This window comes from Peromyscus maniculatus, chromosome 3, assembly GCF_049852395.1.
Source record: "Peromyscus maniculatus bairdii isolate BWxNUB_F1_BW_parent chromosome 3, HU_Pman_BW_mat_3.1, whole genome shotgun sequence".
NCBI classification, from domain to species: Eukaryota; Metazoa; Chordata; class Mammalia; order Rodentia; family Cricetidae; genus Peromyscus; species Peromyscus maniculatus.
In genome coordinates this window covers 86,241,101-86,259,384 of record NC_134854.1, presented here as the reverse complement: position 1 = coordinate 86,259,384, position 18,284 = coordinate 86,241,101, and the positions used below count along the sequence as shown (strand labels likewise).

At 44.9% G+C, this 18,284-nt stretch overlaps 1 protein-coding gene across 1 annotated transcript; it reads right to left on the bottom strand.

Moving 5' to 3' along the window:
• Positions 1-13,333: 13,333 nt before the first annotated feature.
• On the bottom strand, positions 13,334-14,398 carry Atoh1 (atonal bHLH transcription factor 1). Its single transcript, XM_006986719.4, has one exon. The coding sequence runs from the start codon at positions 14,393-14,395 to the stop codon at positions 13,334-13,336; it is 1,062 nt and encodes a 353-aa protein (XP_006986781.1). The 5' UTR covers positions 14,396-14,398.
• Between the last annotated feature and the right edge of the window lie 3,886 nt (positions 14,399-18,284).

Sequence of the window (18,284 nt, the reverse complement as noted above, 5' to 3'; positions counted from 1 at the left end):
CCCTACAGACACGGTGAGAAAATTGGAAATGAAACTCAGAATTGATGACTTGTTATCTACCGCTTTATTTATTTACTTATCTATCATGCTGAGGATTGAACTCAAGTCTTCTTCAAACATGATAGGTGCAGTTCCCATCATCTCTCGTCCCTGCTGTTTTTGTAAAAGGATATTACTATCAACTCAGAAAGAATCTGTAACTCTTGACAGACATGCTCTCAATGTAAAAACTTTCAAGGATGAATACTATGCACTATAATTTATGTTTAGACATGCTGATTCATCACATTGTGTGTTTCCCACTTCTGTGGTTTTATTTGTCATTTGCTTGATCAGTGTATCCATGAGCTAAAGACTGCTCAGAAGGAAATCAACCACTTTTAGAAATACACCCAGGAGCTAGAGAGATGGCTCAGTTGTAAAGTTCTTACCATGCGAGCATGAGGACCTGGCTCCCCAGAACTTGGGTTTTAAGAAGGCCAGCACTGTAGGCTGATCCCTAGGGCTCACTGGCTCACCAGCCAAACCTAACAGGTGAGCCCCAGGCCAGTGGGACACCCAGTCTCAAAAAGCAAGATGGCTGATGCCTGAGAAATGACAATCAAGTGTGACCTCCAGCTTCCCCAAGCACAGTGACAGACATGCACACTCACCTGTGGACATATGAACCAAAACACACACAGAATATAATAGTATGACTTAATTGCTATGTTTTGTTTAGATAAACTGTAAAAACTGAATTCACAATTAATATCTATGACAGTTTTATGTCATAAATCCCCACTCTCTTGAATGTGAAGATAATATTCAAATTCTTCTGTGTTTTTCGAGGCAAATTTCCATGGGAGATTTCTAACTGAGGACTTGGTGCATGAACAACTCGTGAAAAAGTTTTTGGACCTGGATCTTTCAGGTGTCCCAGTTTCATCCAGTCTACACCCTGTAAAACTATCTAGAGAAATTATTAACTATATAATGAGTCTGAAAGCAGCAGCTGCTAGGTTCTCTTCCCTCCCTTCTGACCTCCGTCAAATATATTTGTAGAGTACATATTTATCTACTTAAAATAAAAAAGAAAGAGAGGGGGAAAAAAGCCCTGTCACCTCCCTTCTAAGAGGAAGTAAGCAGGGCTTTGCCTGAGGCTATAAAAATATTGACAGTAGATAATGAGCCTCCATGAGATACTAGTGGGAAGTGAGTTAATCATCACAGGATCGAACTGCATGCAGCTTCAGATGCTGCTTCATATCAGAGCCACTATGAATGAAGTTTTTGTCAACTGGCTGGTGACAGAACACTTTCAACCTTGCTTTCTCGGTAACTGGAAAACTCAATGCCAGGCACGTACACTGAGTTAGGACACGCGTATCCTTATCAATGTCCATGAATTGTTTTAGCACAAATATAAGGAAGAATATGAGCATCCTGCGAGGGATGAATAGCTCAGCACTATGATGATCAGTAAGTAGAAATAGTAGAAAAGGAAACCCTAGTTTGGAAAATATCGCAAGAAATAAGACATCCATTTAGGCAAATAATGTTGCCCTATTTAATAAGGAATTTTCTCTTTTAAAAAGTATTACTATACTCTAATATTCTCATAAGCCTCAGGTGTTACAATTTTTGTTTTACTTTTCCAAGACATCTCACTATGTAGCCAAGGCCGCCTGAAACTGGAGATCTCTTGCCTCAGCCTCCCTCGTGCTGGGGTTACAGATGTTGGATGCCACACGTGGCTTGATACTAGCTTCTTTTAGAAGCCCAAGAAGTTTCCATGTAGCCTGAGATGGTCCTTGTGGCAGGAAAAAAAAATCTCCAAATCCAGCTTGTTCGCAGTGAGAGGTAAAGATGTTTTGTGACGTGTCTCTACCTCCTCAGAAATGGATCAATGGAGCCAACCACTCTGAAAATAACAGTTCCATCCTTTCCTGAAGCATAAATCTTTACTGCACTTCAGTATAAACCAAACTGAAGAGATATGATCTACTGTTTCCTGTAATGATTAACCCTCTATTTGCCAGCTGTCCTGGTGCATACCTCTAGACTTGAGCACACATTGGGAAGGTAGGAGAGTGCCCAGGTACAGCTCTCCCTCTTCTGCAAACATTACAGTAGCAATTGTTCCCTTCTCCAAACTTTAACTGAATTCCTTACTCCTCCTCTGTGGTTTAACTTTCAGAGCAAGTGATGAGACCATCTGAAGCCTCGGCTGTGTGAGAGGCAGAAAATGATGATGACACTGTCAGGTAGGGATGAATTAGTTGACTGCTGAAAAATTCAGGAGGGCCCTGTGGAGGGATCAGTTTCCTGGGCAGGCTCCAGGCACGGTTCCTTTATGTCATATCCTCTATTGTTCTTTGTAAAGTCCTGCAAACCTAGTTTACAGGTACATGGGCTAAAATTATTTCATTGATTCAAGACAGTATCTTTGGGGGCAACCTGCTTGTTCTTTAGATGAGAAAAGAAAGTTGGCCATTGACAGCATGTGTGAAGAAAGAAACAGAAAATACTGAGAACTGTCTCAGAGTAGCCTCCAGTGGAGCTAATAATATCTTAGTGGCCAGTGGTGGAGCAGCAGCATGTTCTTTGGGCTGCAGCCAAAGTGAGCATGGAAGAGATATTCTGGCAGACTGGCTCTGGAATCCGAGGAAGGACACATTGGTGAGCTCTGATGCCAGCAATCCATAGATGAACATTGAATGAAGGTTACTATAGCAGGTGCCTATTCCGGGAGGAATTCTAGCCGCAAAGAAGTAGAGACCTATAACGCTTGATCAAACAGATGGACCCATGCTGACCTTAACGATCGCCAGCTGATTCGCTGAGATTAAGCCTCGAAAGCTAAAGTATACAGATTCCGGGTATCTTTGTCAGAGGAGTGGAGGGAGGGAAGAAAGAATAGAGAAAGAGCCTTCGCTTCACAATGACAGGAGATTCGTTTCCAACAGGAGCTGCCCACTTCACCTCTCCAGTCCTGGCCAGCTGCTCGGAGAGGCACTGCAGTAATCCACAACTCTGCCAGGCAATAGTTTGCCATTGCCAGAAGCAAGCACTAGCTAGCCTAGCAGTCAGAGGTCATTCAGGTCCCGCCTGGACTGTGGGGGCCAACAGGGAAGGAAAGACCTGAGGAACGGAACCTGAAGAGGTGAAGACAAGACAAGGAAGGGAGCAAATGGAAACTCAAACCCCTGTCAAGGAAAAGCAATAGAAGGACATTAAGATACAGGAGTGGGGAAGAGCCCACGATTAGCTGAGGACTGGTGGGAAATGATGGGAATGGAAGCTCTAGATGATGATGAATAAAAGCTGATTAAGGCTAAAAGGCCTGGAGGGAAGAAGGCACTAGTAAGCACAGTCAGGGGACACATGCAGCAAGAAAACTCAAAGGAAGACAGGCTATCACAGCTAGCCTGGTGAGCCAGGCACTGTACCAAGTGTGGGTCCATTGCAGAGAGCCAACTGCTCAAGACTGTGTGTGGTACCTGAACATATACAATCCTAGAATTTGGGAGGCCAAGACAGCAGGATCCTGCTGCCATCTAGGTATCTTCATGGGGTTTGTTTTCTACCCCAGTTAAAGAACTAAAAGGCAGGGGGAAGGTCTCAGATACAGCAGGCAGCAAACAGGTAACAAAATGACTAAAAACGGAGGGAAGGCTGGCTATACAAGCTGTACAGAGAGAAAGACTCCTCACAAAGTGAGAAGGGGATCTCTAAACCAAAATTTATTTTCCCCCGAAAGCTGGGAGTTTTAAATGGTTTGGGGTCTGGGATGGGTCCCTCTCCCCCCATTTTAGATGGGATGACTGAAATGAAGAAGGAAGGGCTGATGGGATCACAGCTTCTATAAGCATGTTCAGGGCAGGCCTTGCATATATTGACCAGCCTAGGCTGGTCAATTAAGGCGGGGGTTTCTCATCTCAAGGAGCTGGCCCTTTGAAAGCAGATCACAAATCAAAGTATGAACACGACAAGTTTGTATCATGAAGTACTTAGAAAAAAAGGGAGAGAAAGGGTAAGAAGGAAGGCTTTGAGGGAGAGGGAGACTGACTCTTGGCTAGATTGGAGGCTGGGGTGGGGCAGCGCCTGGAAGAAGATGGGGTCTAGATAAACTTTTTTTTTTAATTCCCCAGTGGCAGGGAAGGCAGACTCCTCACATACATATTACATTCTTATTATATTCATTATATACATATTACAATAATAATACATACATCATTATATTCATTATATACATATTACATTCATGTTATATACATCATTATATTCATTATATACACATCACATCCATATTACAGTCTCTGGAAAGGGCATCAGAGACTCTCCCAAATGGTCCCTGCTGTGCACCTGCTTCTCCTCTAGAACCCCAAAGAAGCATTTCCAACTGAGTAGTCATGCCTTCCCACTCTTGCTCTCAGAGCAACTGGATAGCATAGGGCATACGACACAGCAGAGAACATGGAACCAAATCCAACACCCTTGTTCTAGGTGAATCCTCCTTTCTCTACCGAGCAGTAGACGTGATGGAGGATAAGAAGAGATACACTTCAGAAACTGCTGGGGAAGTGTTCTTTGGTCTACAACAAACCCTCTGGGATTTTAGCTGAATAGAAAAGAGCTTACATCACATTTTCATATTTTTCCCCCCAGAAGCAGAAGCCATCGAGAGGTCATAATATAGTGAGAGCAGTGTTTAAGCAGGGAGCTGGTGCGGTACCATGATTCAGGACTGATCACCAAGTGGTATGAATTCTATAAGGCTTCAAATTACCCCCTGAGGAGCTGTCCACTGTGCACGGAAGGAGAAGGTGGGGTGGGGCAACTACCCTGTAGGTAGACGTCTAGATCTGATGCTCTGAGTCTGAAATTCAGCCTAGGCAGCTGCCTGCAGTTTGGTCAGAAGTACAATTCCCTTTTCAAATATTTTCAGCTCAGCACTGTATGCCCTCCTTGAAAGTATCTAAATCACAAGCAAATCAAGAACTGTCTTAATCCAACCACCAGCAGTAGTATAAAAGGGAGAATTGACTCATGACAGGCAAAGAACCGAACTTTTGGAACAAAGAAATACCAAGACAATGATGACTGTTCACTTGCAGGGATGGTGAAAGGAAAAAGCCAATAGCTCAGATAACCAAGCCAATAAAAAATGCATGTTATCACTGAGTAAATCCACAGCTACAAATGTAGCAGGTAAATTCACATCTTCTTCCAAGAGAAACATCAAGCTTTACAACCCTATTTTCCTACCATCCCTGCCCTCCCCCATGCATAGATGGGCAACAGTTTTGGAAAATAATTTGTGCTCAGGTCATTATGTTCATGATATTCTATCACATATTCTTTTTTAAAATTTTTATATCTATGCTGTATTTACATCATTTCTTCCCCTCCTTCCTCTAGCCCTTCTTATGTCTCCCTCCCTTTCAAATTTATGATCTTTTTCTTTCATTATTATTATTATTATTATTATTATTATTATTATTATTATATACATGTATAAGTAAGTAAACATATAAAACAATCTGCTGAATTCACCTAATGTTGCTTGTATGTATATGATTTTAGGGCTAACCACTTGGTTTTGGAAACTATGGGGCTTGGAACTATGGGGCTCATCCTTAGGAAAGATTAATTCTCCCTCACCCAGCAGTTATTAAATGCTTGTAGCTTTTCATCAAGGTGTGATACTCATGAGATCTCCCTCATCTACATAGGCATGTCAATTTGTGTCATTGTTCGGGTCTTGTTTAAGCATCCAGGTTGTTGAGAATTCATGGGTGTAGCTTCCCTGTTATATAAGAAGACACAATGTTGAACAAAACTTTCTGGTCATCTGGCTCTTACACTTTTCCACCCTCCTTTTCGAAGTGTTCCCAGAGTCTACAGTGTAGAAGTTGTGTTGCAGATGTATCAGCAGGGGCTGGGTACCTCATGGTCACTTGTTCTCTGCATTGGCCTCATTTTCTAATTTCATACGCTGTTTGTTTAGAATTGGATACATTTTTTTCCCTAGAGGTAAAACATGGATTTCAATATAAAATAAGAATTTATTCTAGCCGGGTGGAGGTGGCACACACCGCTAATCCCAGCACTCAGGAGGCAGAGCCAGGTAGATCTCTGTGAGTTCAAGGCCAGCCTGGTCTACAGAGCGAGATCCAGGAAAAGCACCAAAACTACACAGAAAAACCCTATCTCTAAAAACAAAACAAAAAAAGACTCCATTATATCCAGTATCTGTCATATGAGAGGAGCAAAGATATAAATTTAAAAGAAAATTACTCTAACAAGTGTGCCCCCAAGTCTATCAAATGGGAAAGGATGGTTCCATTGTTATCTCTAAAGAGTACTTTATATCACTTAGGAGCAAAGGTATAATTGAAGAGTTCAGGGATCTACATGTCTACAGACTTGAGTCAGACTGGGAGGAGCAGCTATAAAGGGTTTGGGTCAAAACAGGACCTTGAGGCAGGAGGATGTGATAGAAAAAACACTAAAGCTAGACCAAGAACAGACCTATGACATCTGCCCACTTAGTCTCTTCTAGAACCTGTTCTTTCTGCTGATGTGAAACTACTAATGTACTATATTAATGAATTCATAAGGAACAAAATGTAACTATTCCTAAGTTCGAATGGAAGCAATTGGTTCTGTGGTTGATTTCTGAAGGCTGATCTACTGGTTTCAAGACACTCAAAATCTGACTATTTTCAACGGAAGCAATGAGGTGTACATGTTGGGTCAATATGGAACAGCAAATGAAACAGTCTGAAGGCTGACAGATGTCTACTTATACTAGCATGACCTAAGGGCTAAAACTTTTCATTGTTTGTTCTGGGATTCTTATTAAATTCTACAGTATTCCAAAAATTAAAAAGGTCTACTCTATTTGTGTGTGTGTGTGTGTGTGTGTGTGTGTGTGTGTGTGTGTATGCACACGTGTGCGCGCGCATCTCTCGTAGTGCCTGCTTCCTTTGCTCTATTGCTATCTTCTGAGTTCCACTCACTGAAGAGAAGAGGAGGAAGTAGAGGAACATGCTTAAGAAACTGTTGCTCAAGTAGAAGAACCAGTCATCAAAGAAAATGACAGTTTCCTTCGACAGTCACCTTTTATTAAGACTGGTCTCCTGTGTATTTTCTGATTACCATTAGCGACACAAAGGGCCATTTTGTCAGTTATCATAGTGGTTAATCTTCCATCAACACTGATGACTGTGTTCTGACCGTAATCATCACAGAGCAATGGGATCTTAGTCCACCCATTTAAGCCAAGGACTTCCTGGTAACCCTACCTCACCTATCTGCCCATCTCAGAGTTTGTTTAGCCTGAGCAAATTCTTATTCCTTGCTTTTACAAGCACTCATAATTATGAGTTTAGCCTCCCTCACCTAGCCCTCTTATGTCAGATAGTCCAGAGGTGAGTGCTTTGTATACTCTGTATTGGTGCTCCTATCCTCTGGAGGCAGCTGCCATCATTGGGCAGACACATTGCCCAAACCCCATAGCCTGGAAACAACAAAACTTTGAGACCAAGAAGCCGGTTGTTTGTTTCTCACTTTGGGGTAGGGGGCGTACTAAAAAGTGTAAATGAGATAAAGAGGAACTTTGAGGCACAGGTCCATTTAAACAGGCAATGTCAAGTAGTCCATTGGAGACTGGATTACATTTGTGTTCTAGGAGCTGTCTGCCTCACTTGTATATGATTCACCACAGGAACCTGGAAATGCAGATTAAAGTTTCCCCCCACCACCGCCACCTACTATATGTCTTGTGTTAGAAAAACATTTCAGGGAGTGAGTGGGGGGTGGAGTGGGGAGATCTCGCTTGCTATCTAGTTTTCGGAAACTGCTGCCATTACTGAAAAAAAAGAAACGACCTGCCATGACAGCTAGGGCCCTGTACTTTCGGATGTCTCCTAAAACACAAAAAATGATCCTTGCTCCGTAATTGCTGTGTCAGGTGGGGCCTGGGAAATCCAGGTTCTCTCCTCATCCTAATTCCTCCCCCAACAACACTCGAGTTCCAAGAGTTAGTGGGGGTGGGGGTGGGGGTGGGGGCAGGACATTGGGCTAACTCCGGAAGACTTTCCACAAGACCCAAACTAGCAGCCAGTACCCCAGAAGAGGAAAGGCATGGGGTGGCTTCTGCAGCTCAGACAGAGCTTGTAGCTTCCTTCATCAGATCTCTTGACTCTGCAAGTCAGAATCGCAGCTTTTAAAGTGACTCCAAACTTTCACTTGGGAGTGTATAGGTCCGCCTTCAGGTGGAGGAACCTCTCTGGTCTTGGGGAAACGTGCGAACTTGTAGAAGGGGTCTTGCCTCTTTAGACATTTGGCACAGAATTCCAATTTGTTTGGGACCCCCCCCCCCAAAAAAAAAAAAAAGAAAAAAGAAAAAAAAAAGCAGAGCTGACCCTGGATGTAGAGGGACCTAAAATCTGTGTGCCCTTGGTCTTCTTTAAAAGCAAAGGAGAGACAAGCGAGAGTCCTGTGATTGACAAGCGAAAGGCACCATCCGTGGACCAAAGTCTTTTCGCCTTTAAACTCGGGATAGTAACAGTATTTTTAAAACGGTTGAGAGTAGCACAGAGTGAGGAAATCGTATCTTGGGGCGGAAAGGAGACTGGATATTCAAGCCAGCGGAGCTCTATGCCAGGAGGCTGGCGGGGAGCGCTTCTGGTCCCCACTCGCTTGGGATGCTCCGGCTTCCTGCTCCTTGCTGGTTCACTGCTTCAGGTGCCACAGCCCCCGCGCTCTCCCGCTGCTGCCGCGGCCCCCATCCCCTCCCCTCGGCTTTGCTCGGCCCTGGATTCAGCAAGCTCCTTTTCTGGCGGGGCGGTTGCGGGGAGGTGCAGTGGGCAGTGGCGGCTCCCGCTGCGCAGCTGGGGACCAGAGGGGCCCGGGCGAGTGCGGGGGGCGGCGAGAGGCTCTGGCTTCTGTAAACTCTGCTGGTGGGGGGCCGAGCAAGGCTGTCTACCACGGGGAGGCAGAGGTTGAGGAGGCCGGGGAGGGTGAGGACGGTGTTAAATGTGGCCGCGCAGCTCCCCGGGGAGCGGCCTGAAAGCGAGTGCGCTCACCAGCTGACAGCGCGTGCTCCGCTCCAGACGCTCCGCACCGGGGCCAGGAGTCTCTGCCAGCCTCTCTATTGTCAGCCGCTCTCTAATTAAGAAACACTCACATTACGGCAAACTACCCCCACGCTTCTTGGTTCCTGTCCTTTCCTTTATCTTCCCCCGACTTCTCTCCTCCCCTGCCTCTCCCCTGCGTCCTAGGATTTAATCCATTCTCCACTCTCTTAGCCTTTTCCAGTTAGGAGCCTGGACGCGAAGGGATGACTCCCTGTCTGGGAAACCGGTAGGCCTGGTGGTCAGACTTGATGAAAAGTACTCAAGGTTTTATTTTAGCTCCTCCCTCCCCTGTGTACTACCCTTTCTCAAGAAAAGAACTGCAAACATTTTAGCTACCACCTGCCCTTGTCTGCGGTCTTCGCCTCTCATCAGCAAGTGCTGATTTCCTAAACTGCAATCGACAAGTCTAGATTGTAACTGGCAAAGGTCCCTTTCTTTTCCCAGGTCCCTCACTGGAATTTGCAGCAGATGAGATGAAGCAGATCATCTTTTTCTCGAACTTTTAAGTTAGCAAAGTAGATTTATGTTACACACTTTCGTAAAATTATAACTTTTTGGCTCAGTTTTAAATCTCTGTAATCAATAGAAAGACCCCATGAAAGCCCTGGTCTCCTGCTGGTTCAGAATGAGGAAGTTACTCCCCCTCCCTTTCTGGTAGATCTGCCATTAGCAATGTCCCATGAAGAACGTGTTAAACTTGCCAGTTGCCAAAAAGACAATCTTCCTTCAGCTCTCCGTGAAATCAAATAAGTTTCCAAAAGTGTGGTGAGCCAAAATCCTCTACAAATAAAAATGTTGGTTGGCTGAGGGCAAAGAAAGAATATAAAGCAAGCTGCTTAAAGTATAGAAAACTCTGGAAAACACCAGCAGTGTCCCAAAGAACTAACCCGATTTATCTATCTTCATTACTTTAAGAAGCGCTGACTCTTTGTTTGTTTGGGTGATATTAAGCATGCCTAACTTGCGTACATAGTTGATGCCTTTGCTAGTATCTTAGATACTTGGATCTGACTTTGGAAGGTAGAAGCTAATTGCTAATAATGGAGAGAAAGGAACCAGTCAGCATGGCAGGAGTGGTCTGGCATATGGGGAATGAGCGTTCAGAAATACTCAATATTCAAGTTTCCAAAATATTAATGAGATTATAGCAACCTGCAGCTATATGTTACAGCTTGTTAATGGAGTGTAAGAGAGGGAGCTGCCAAACGTTTGTTATGCAAACTTCATTGCCGGACCTTGGAGTGGATCTCTTTCAAAGAAATGCCAGCATTAAAAAAAAAAGAAAGAAAGAAAGAAAGAAAGAAAGAAAAAAGAAAGGAAGGAGGAAAATGAAAAAAGAAAAGGGGAAAAAAGAAAGAAGAAGAAGAAAAGAGGTTAAAGCTCTAATTTGAACTCCAAGCACTCAATTTGCCACGAAATAGTCTGATTTTGTTCTCGTCTGGATGAGATAGAAGAATTTTTCGTTACTTTTCAATCAACATAATATAGAATTGAAGTTTGATATTCTGGTAAATTTCCCTCCTGAGAAGAATCCAACAGGACTTTCTTACTTGAAGAGTTGAGGTCGAAGTTCTGCTCACTGTAGCAGCAGTAACCCATCTGGACCTTTAGACAGACCATTCATTTTGTTGAAGAAGAAATGTGTGGGATCCCCGAGATCTGGTGACCGTAAACATAGAGGTGTAGCTGTGGATGTTGATTGGTATTTTCTGACTGGGTGATTCGCTGCACTTTTATTACCTATAAAAAGCTCTGTGAAGGAAGGTGCTTCCTGTGCCTTTTCTATTTTCTCAGAGTCCATGAAAATAACACCGATGAGATCTTTTTCCTTGTTGGATGATACAAATTGTACATGGGTGGTTTTAAAAATTGGTTATTTTCTTTGAGAGGGAAAACACTTTTTTTTACTCTTTCTCATATATCTAGCATATAAGGGAATACTAACCACCATGCCCCTGCCAACACCACACCCACCCCAGGAAAGACCACACCAAGTCAAATAACTATGAAACTCGGAAGAGTTGGTGTTCTTAGCCCACAGCATGTTAGTCTGTTTTTTTTTTAAAATCTGGTTTGTGTATTAAGAGAGAAATAGAAATGTGTCAAAAACAATTGCTTGGTTTTTGTTTGTTTTTTTCTTTTTGTTTTGTACCCCCCCCCAGCAGAACAAAAATTCCAGATGCTTATCTTAGTAGGTTGCAAAAGGTTATCTAAGGGCAGGTGCATTTTTCCTGTCCCTAGAAAGTGTCAGGAGCTGGAGGACTCAACTTCCCTGAACAGGCTTCCACTGAAAATTACCATACCCTGAGTTCTGCAATTCTTCCACCATGGAAGAGAACCCGAACTTCTTGGGGCAGTACTTTTTCTATAGCTGCAGGCTCTGGAGCTTTCCATGAACCAAGGTGAGGAGAGCAGGATAGGAGAACCAGCAGACTAACCTCCTCTCATTTTCTGGGGCCCCCTCAATTTGTTATGTAACGAAGACAATGAATTTTCTTTAGCCCACTCTTCAAATTCAGCGATCTTGATCTGACAGAGTATCCTAGACGTTTTAGTTTAATGAATAGCGCTACCCCTAAATTAGCCAGTCAAATGCATTGTAAACGTTCCAGTTTCTACTCTCTACACAGTTTTCCTGAGATCTCTGACCTTGAAACCCCAGAATAGACTCTACCCCATGTGGAAACCTATAATGGGTGTATTAGTTCACTTAAGTTTCTGCAGCTGACTATAGAATGTACTTGACTGGTTTATTCTGGAGGGGAAATAGAGGCAAATGTGAGTTTTGTGTTGGAAGACATGAGTGTGGAAGACAAGAAAACCTTGATTGACACTTAGTAATATTAAAGCAACCGCCACACTTCTAGCTTCTAATTGCTGAACCAGTGATTGCCAACCTCTCCTCACTCAAGTTTTTTTCCACTGTCCTTTTTCCTTCCTGTAGGTATCCCCCCACCCCCAGAGAACTTGGGCTGTATTGTACAACTGAAAAGTTTTCAGCTAATTTTTGTGGGAATAAATAGGTAATCTCAATGATATTAACCAGCGAAGACCAGAGCCCTGGAGACCGAAGTCACCACCTTCTCCCAAAGATTGTTGACTTGAGGGGTAAGAAGACTGGAAGATCCTGGTCACACCAGAGGCAAACCATGCTACAAAGCTGGGCACATTTGATCTCACAATTTACTGGTGTATCCGATGCTACCTGAAGGCACTAGGCTTTCAGTATTCTTCAAGACAGCAAATCCCATAATCTCACTTCTTCAAAGTCACTTACAAATTATTTTAAATGTCTTACTGAAATAGAATACGTGACCACTACAGATATTTTTCAAGTTTATTTTATCATTTGTAAAAGAGCATACATAAAGCAATGGCAACTGGATTTGCTAAATCAAAATAAAATGATCTCGAGTAGAAAATGTAAAAAACAAACAAACAAAAAACAAACAAAAAAACCAAAGTAGAAATAGGTCCAAATACTCAATAATAAATAAGTTTTCTAACATTAACAAAGCAAAATAAAATTGACCAAATGCCTTTGACACTACATGTTTTTGTTTTAATTTTCATTTGTAAAAACAAACATTTGCAAAGAGTTTAAGGATTTATGAGTGGCTGTGTTTAAAATCAAAAGTTAGTCTGCAATTGGCAGTTGAGGGTCTTCGAGGCAGAGCAGCAGCCAGTGATGAAGTGCGTGGGTTCTGAGTCCACTAGACACACTTGGCGTTGATGCTCTACAGAGACCCTTATCTGGTCCTGTGTTCTAACAACTCAGTAGCCCATGTTCAGTAAAGCACCGAACGCGGGTCTTAAAGCGTTTGGGAATTTCAACTTCGAAGACTAGACTAATTCCCTTGCTTGTGAGTGAGAGCAACACACGGGGATGAACGCCTGCCCGGGGTATAAAATAAATGAACCCAGACCAGGGACGGAGATATGACATTTTAGCAGCGTATTGGCAGCATGGACTATAAGACGATGCCACGTAAAAGTACATATAATGATACTGTATCTACGTACAGAGAAAGCAGAAGGTAGGAGGGAAGGGGTTTGGAAGAGCCGCAGCCTTCTGAAGTCACATCGTTGCTAACAACGACCACTGTACAGTAAAAATAAAAGGGTGCTGGCATCTTTGCCTCGGGGCTTCCCGCGCGCTGGGAAGGGCATTTGGTTGTCTCAGTTTCCTAGGAGCCGTCGCCTCCCTAACTGGCCTCGTCAGAGTCACTGTAATGAGAGTGGGGGGAAAATTCTCCATCACTTCTGTGGGACCTGGGAGATGTTTTGCTACTGTCCTCCTGTACTGGTTGCAGGATGCTCCCTGGCAAGGAAGGCGACAGGTCCTTCTGTGCCATCATCGCTGTTAGGGCCCGGTCCTCGAATGATGGGAAATGTAAAGCGTCCAGCTGCACCGAGTAACCCCCGGCTGAAGCTGGGGCTGAGAAGCGAGTCCGGCAAGCCCCGGGTGGGGTGGGTCGTGGGCCCCCTCCCGGGGCCGGCTGAGCCCCCGCTGCAGCGGAGGCGCCCGCACCCCCTTCATAGGTGGCGGCGGCGGCGGCGCGAAGGTGATGGTGGTCATTTTTGCAGGAGGCTGCTGGCGGCGGTGGCTGCTCTCCGACACTGGGAGTCTGCAGCAACTCTGACAGGGCGTTGATGTAGATCTGGGCCATCTGCAGGGTCTCATATTTGGACAGCTTCTTGTCGTTGTTGAAGGACGGGATAACGTTGCGCAGCTGGTCGAAGGCGTGGTTCAGCCCGTGCATCCTGCGCCGCTCCCTGGCGTTCGCTGCCAGCCGCCTTTGCTTCTGTACCCCGTTCACCTGTTTGCTGGAAGGGGCTCGCTGGCGGCTGCAGCCCAGGTCGTCCACCACAACACCGCCCTTCAGCTTGCACAGCTGTTCCCGCACTTTCACCGGCCCGGGGCTCTTGCTGAGGCCGCCGCAGCCGCTCCTTCTTACCAGCTCGCCCTGGCCGTCAGCCTCGTCCCGGGGTGCCGCGGCCTCGGAGGCACCCAGCTCGGGAGAATGCAGCAGATACTGGGCGGCGCGTGCCGTGCAGAGGCCCTGCAAAGTGGGAGTCAGCCAGGCGCGTGGGTCGGTGCTGTCCAGGAGGGATAACTCTGCCGGGTAGACAGGATGGTCTCTCGCTTGCAGGGTAGCAGGTGGCTGTGGCGGTAGCTGCGGGAGGTGGTGCTGCTGGGAATGACGATGGTGGTCCCCCAACTCCTTCACCTCGGCCCACTCTTCTGCATGCAGCAGACGGGACATCGCACTACAATAACTCGGAGGTACCGTGACAGAGGAGGTGCTGGCAACCCAGTTCAAAGAAGGGAAAAAGCCCCCAACAACAACAAAACCCTTTCTGGTTTCTTCTGCAATGTCTGATTTTTTTTTTCCTCCTCCTCCTCGACCCTCCCCCTCTCTCTCTCTCACTCGGAGATCACACTCCAGGTCGCGTGCAACGAAGCTTCTCCGGTTGCTGAAGGCGCTGCGCCCCTTTAAAAAGCGGCACGCGCCAGTGTATCTCCCCCGGCTCCCCTCCCAGCCCCCTCCTTGCGCCAGTCGCGTGTCTGCTCAGTCAAAGAAGGGGGCGGGCAGGCGCGTGCGAGGAGCCAATCAAAGAGTTTTTACACCCAGAGAAAAGTTACAGAGTGCAGAGGAGTCCAGCTCCCGCTCTGAATCCACTCCCCACCCCCTTCCCTCTAGTAAGTCCGGGAAATTCATATGTTAATTGCGTGGCTGTAATTCGATTCCCGAGGGTGTCACCTCGGAGGCGGCAGGAGTGCGGGACTTGGGGGGGGGGGGGGGGCAGGGCGGAGGAGCGGGCACCCAGTTGGTGCCCAGGCGGCCCAGGCTCAGAAGTGCGCGGGGGCCGGCGGCTCGGCGCCAAGTTGGAAGAGCCTGGAGCCTTCAGGGCATCAACAACCCAGAGAAGCCCGCTTGCGGTGAGATCCCTCCAAGCCAGGCTCACGGCTCTCCTGAAGCTCGTAAAATCGCTCCCGTGCAATATATTAGAAATAAATACAGATAGCTGTGTATAAAGCTCTTACTTATTGTACATTTAATCTGTGGAAGTGTTAAGTGGCATCTCATTGAAAATCAGAAGCAGGTGAAACCCTTTCGCGTCTGGGAATGTATTTCTTCATTTTACCACGTTTGCGTCTCTTGGTCCAGATCATACTTGAATTCGTTATGTAGTTTTTTTTTTTTAAATGGAAAGTAAAACTGAACTAGAGTTATAACATACCAAAATCGGGCTTGCCCCCAGGAGGCTTGCAGCGGGTTCCTCAGAGCTTTGCGGCCACTTAGGGTCTGGTCTCAATCTGCAAAGAGCTCTGCCAGAGGGATACTTACTAGCTAGGGATAAGGTATCTCGGGAATCAATCATACAAACAGTTTCAACACTCACAGCGTAGGACTCATAAATGCAGAGCCACAGGAGGCTGCCGGAATTAGAGCAAAAGGTCCTTGAGTTCCTTTGATTCTGGGCGTTTTGAAACTGCTGCCTCTGGAGGCCCGGTTTACTAGTGCGCGTGGCTTCTTGCGCAAACGCCCAGAAACCACAATTTAACCCACCTGTCCCGCTCTGTTTAGTTAGGGTGTGCACCCTCTCTATAAACTGCTCCCCTCCCACCGCATTAGCCCCCCAGCCTAGTGTTTCTCCACAAAGAACCAATCAGAAACTCCCTGGCCCGGGACACGCCCCAGCTTGTGCTTAGACGGCTCCAGCTCCCGGCTCTCTAATGCATCGCCGCCCCGGGCACCAGAGTGGGTGGCAACTGTGGCTGGTGCTTTCGATTTTCAAGGTGCTTGCTATCCAAGGAGGACTTTCGTCTTCTGGCAGATGGTACCTCAGAAAGCTCCCTGGAACCTGTCTTTGCAGGGTCCAGTGCCACTGAAATGTTCCGCTAGCAGGGACTTGATCCAACCTGCCATCTGGAGCTCCTTGTGCGAAGGATTTCAGCGGTTAGAGTGAACTAGTGTGCATATCTCAACAAGATAGAGAAGGATGGAGAGAGTTCAAAAGTACGCGCGATACTTTTTCAAGCTTGCTCTTTTGCTAGTGTGTAAGGAACAGTCCTGGGCCTTGAGACACTGACAGTCAGAAAGATCAGAGGAGCATTTTTTCTTAAGGAGTTTAAGCTCTGCTGAAATAAAAACGCTAACGATAGACAGGCAAATCCAGAAACTTCTCAAACGTTAAAGAAAACGATCGATGACAATAAAGGAAAAGAAAAGGTAATGTCTTTTTCCTTGGAGGGGAGACCATTCTCCGGTCTTTTGGAGACTGGCCTGGGGACTGTTGAAATCAACCAATCTTACTGCATGTAGCATCATCTATCCGCAATCTCAAAAACAAGATCCCAACATCATTTGTATGTGAAAGGCACTGTGAGCAGTTAGGGCCAGGAAAGGTTGGTCATCTAGGCTTTGTTCCTCATTTGGTGACTTCCTAACTCTTGTCAGCTGAAAGGCAGTTTTTCACAAGACATCACTACTAAATGTGCAGCAGCGTGCTCAAATTTTCCTTGCACTTCTATCCTCCAGAGATTTTATTTGCATTTTAAATTTGACTACAAAACTTCACAATACCCACTTTCCTTTATGCTCAGGCAGATTTAGGAACCATAGATGGATACCTATGCAACCCTTTTTGTACTATTGGTCTTAATTTATAAGATTTACATAACACCAGTATAATTTTTTTTCAAGAGCAATTCTTATTGTGTGTGCTTAAACATGGATTATTCTGGGATTTCAAGTCACTGTATGCATGTTTTTGTAATATGTGGTGGGATATTTCTTTGGCCCTTGACTATGGATCTGTTTCTCTCTTTCCCCTTCTCTTCCAGTACAGGAGGAAGCTAGGCAGAACTGTGTACATGGGACTGCTTAATGTGAGCAGTCCATCCCTGGGGAAGGCTGCAGAGTGGGGTGTCAAAGCATGGAGTGGAGTGAATATTCATGAGTGATGGGTTGATGGTGGAGTAGCAGCTCAGTGTGAGGCCTTCTCTATGTGCGGACACCAGATTAGTCACAGAAAGGTAGATGGAAAAAATAAATACTTGAGAAAAATGTCGGAGGCTTATCACTATCAGAGAGCAGTAATAAATATGGAAATTGAAGCTGTTGTATTGGGTTAAAATCTGAGACTTTTATTTGAACTTAAAGTTTTGAATACAAATGAATAAATAACACATAAATAAATACAGATAAAGGTGTGATATAATCATACCTAAGTATGTTTCTATGTATAGTCTTTTCTCTCTCAGAGCCTAACATCAGCCATGAACATATCCAATAGACTTGAAGTACCAAAACAGGAGCCAGGATTCTTGGGAGGCTAAGTTTCCAGGGATAAGATAGGAAACGCGTACACACACACACACACACACACACACACACACACACACAAGTGCTCAGGGAATGATGGAGACATGACAAAAGATGACTGAAGCCTGCTTGAAGCAGCTTCCAACAACACACAGGATAATTTCAGTATCAAAACAAGTAAGAATAATGACAAATTACCTAACCATTTGCAAATGGGGCCCACAAATTGTTAATATGAACAGAGTAAATGAATTCACTGATTGTTTAATAAGTACTACTTTCAAAGTATATCTTAATTTCAAAAGAGAAAAGGTTGACTCTATCATTGAGAACTTTAATATCACCTGACATTTAATATTACCTGATTGATGTTCACATTGCCGGCAATGATAGAAATGAACTCATGTGGCATTTGTTAGGATACAGAGTCAGCTTCACTTCTATGATATTATTCAAAACGTCAAAACACCCATCCTAGATTCAAAAGAGAGAAAACATTCCAATCTTAACTGAGATGCACTCTAGCAAATAGCAAGCCTATAACCACTAAACGTGTCAAGGCTACAAAATGAAATCTCAGCAACCCTTCCTGGCTAGCAGAGGATGAAGGAACATAATAACATAGTTGAGGCCTGATTGAATATTGAACCTTTCTATATTAGATCACACTGTTGGAAAACTTACAAAACTTACCAGAGAAATATGTAACACTTCATTTCCTAGTTTTGATGGCTATATTGTGGCTACATAAAAGAACATTTAGGCCACATTGATCTTATTTGCTCTTCTGCACCAAATCCCTTCCCCACCTAGATTTTTCTTT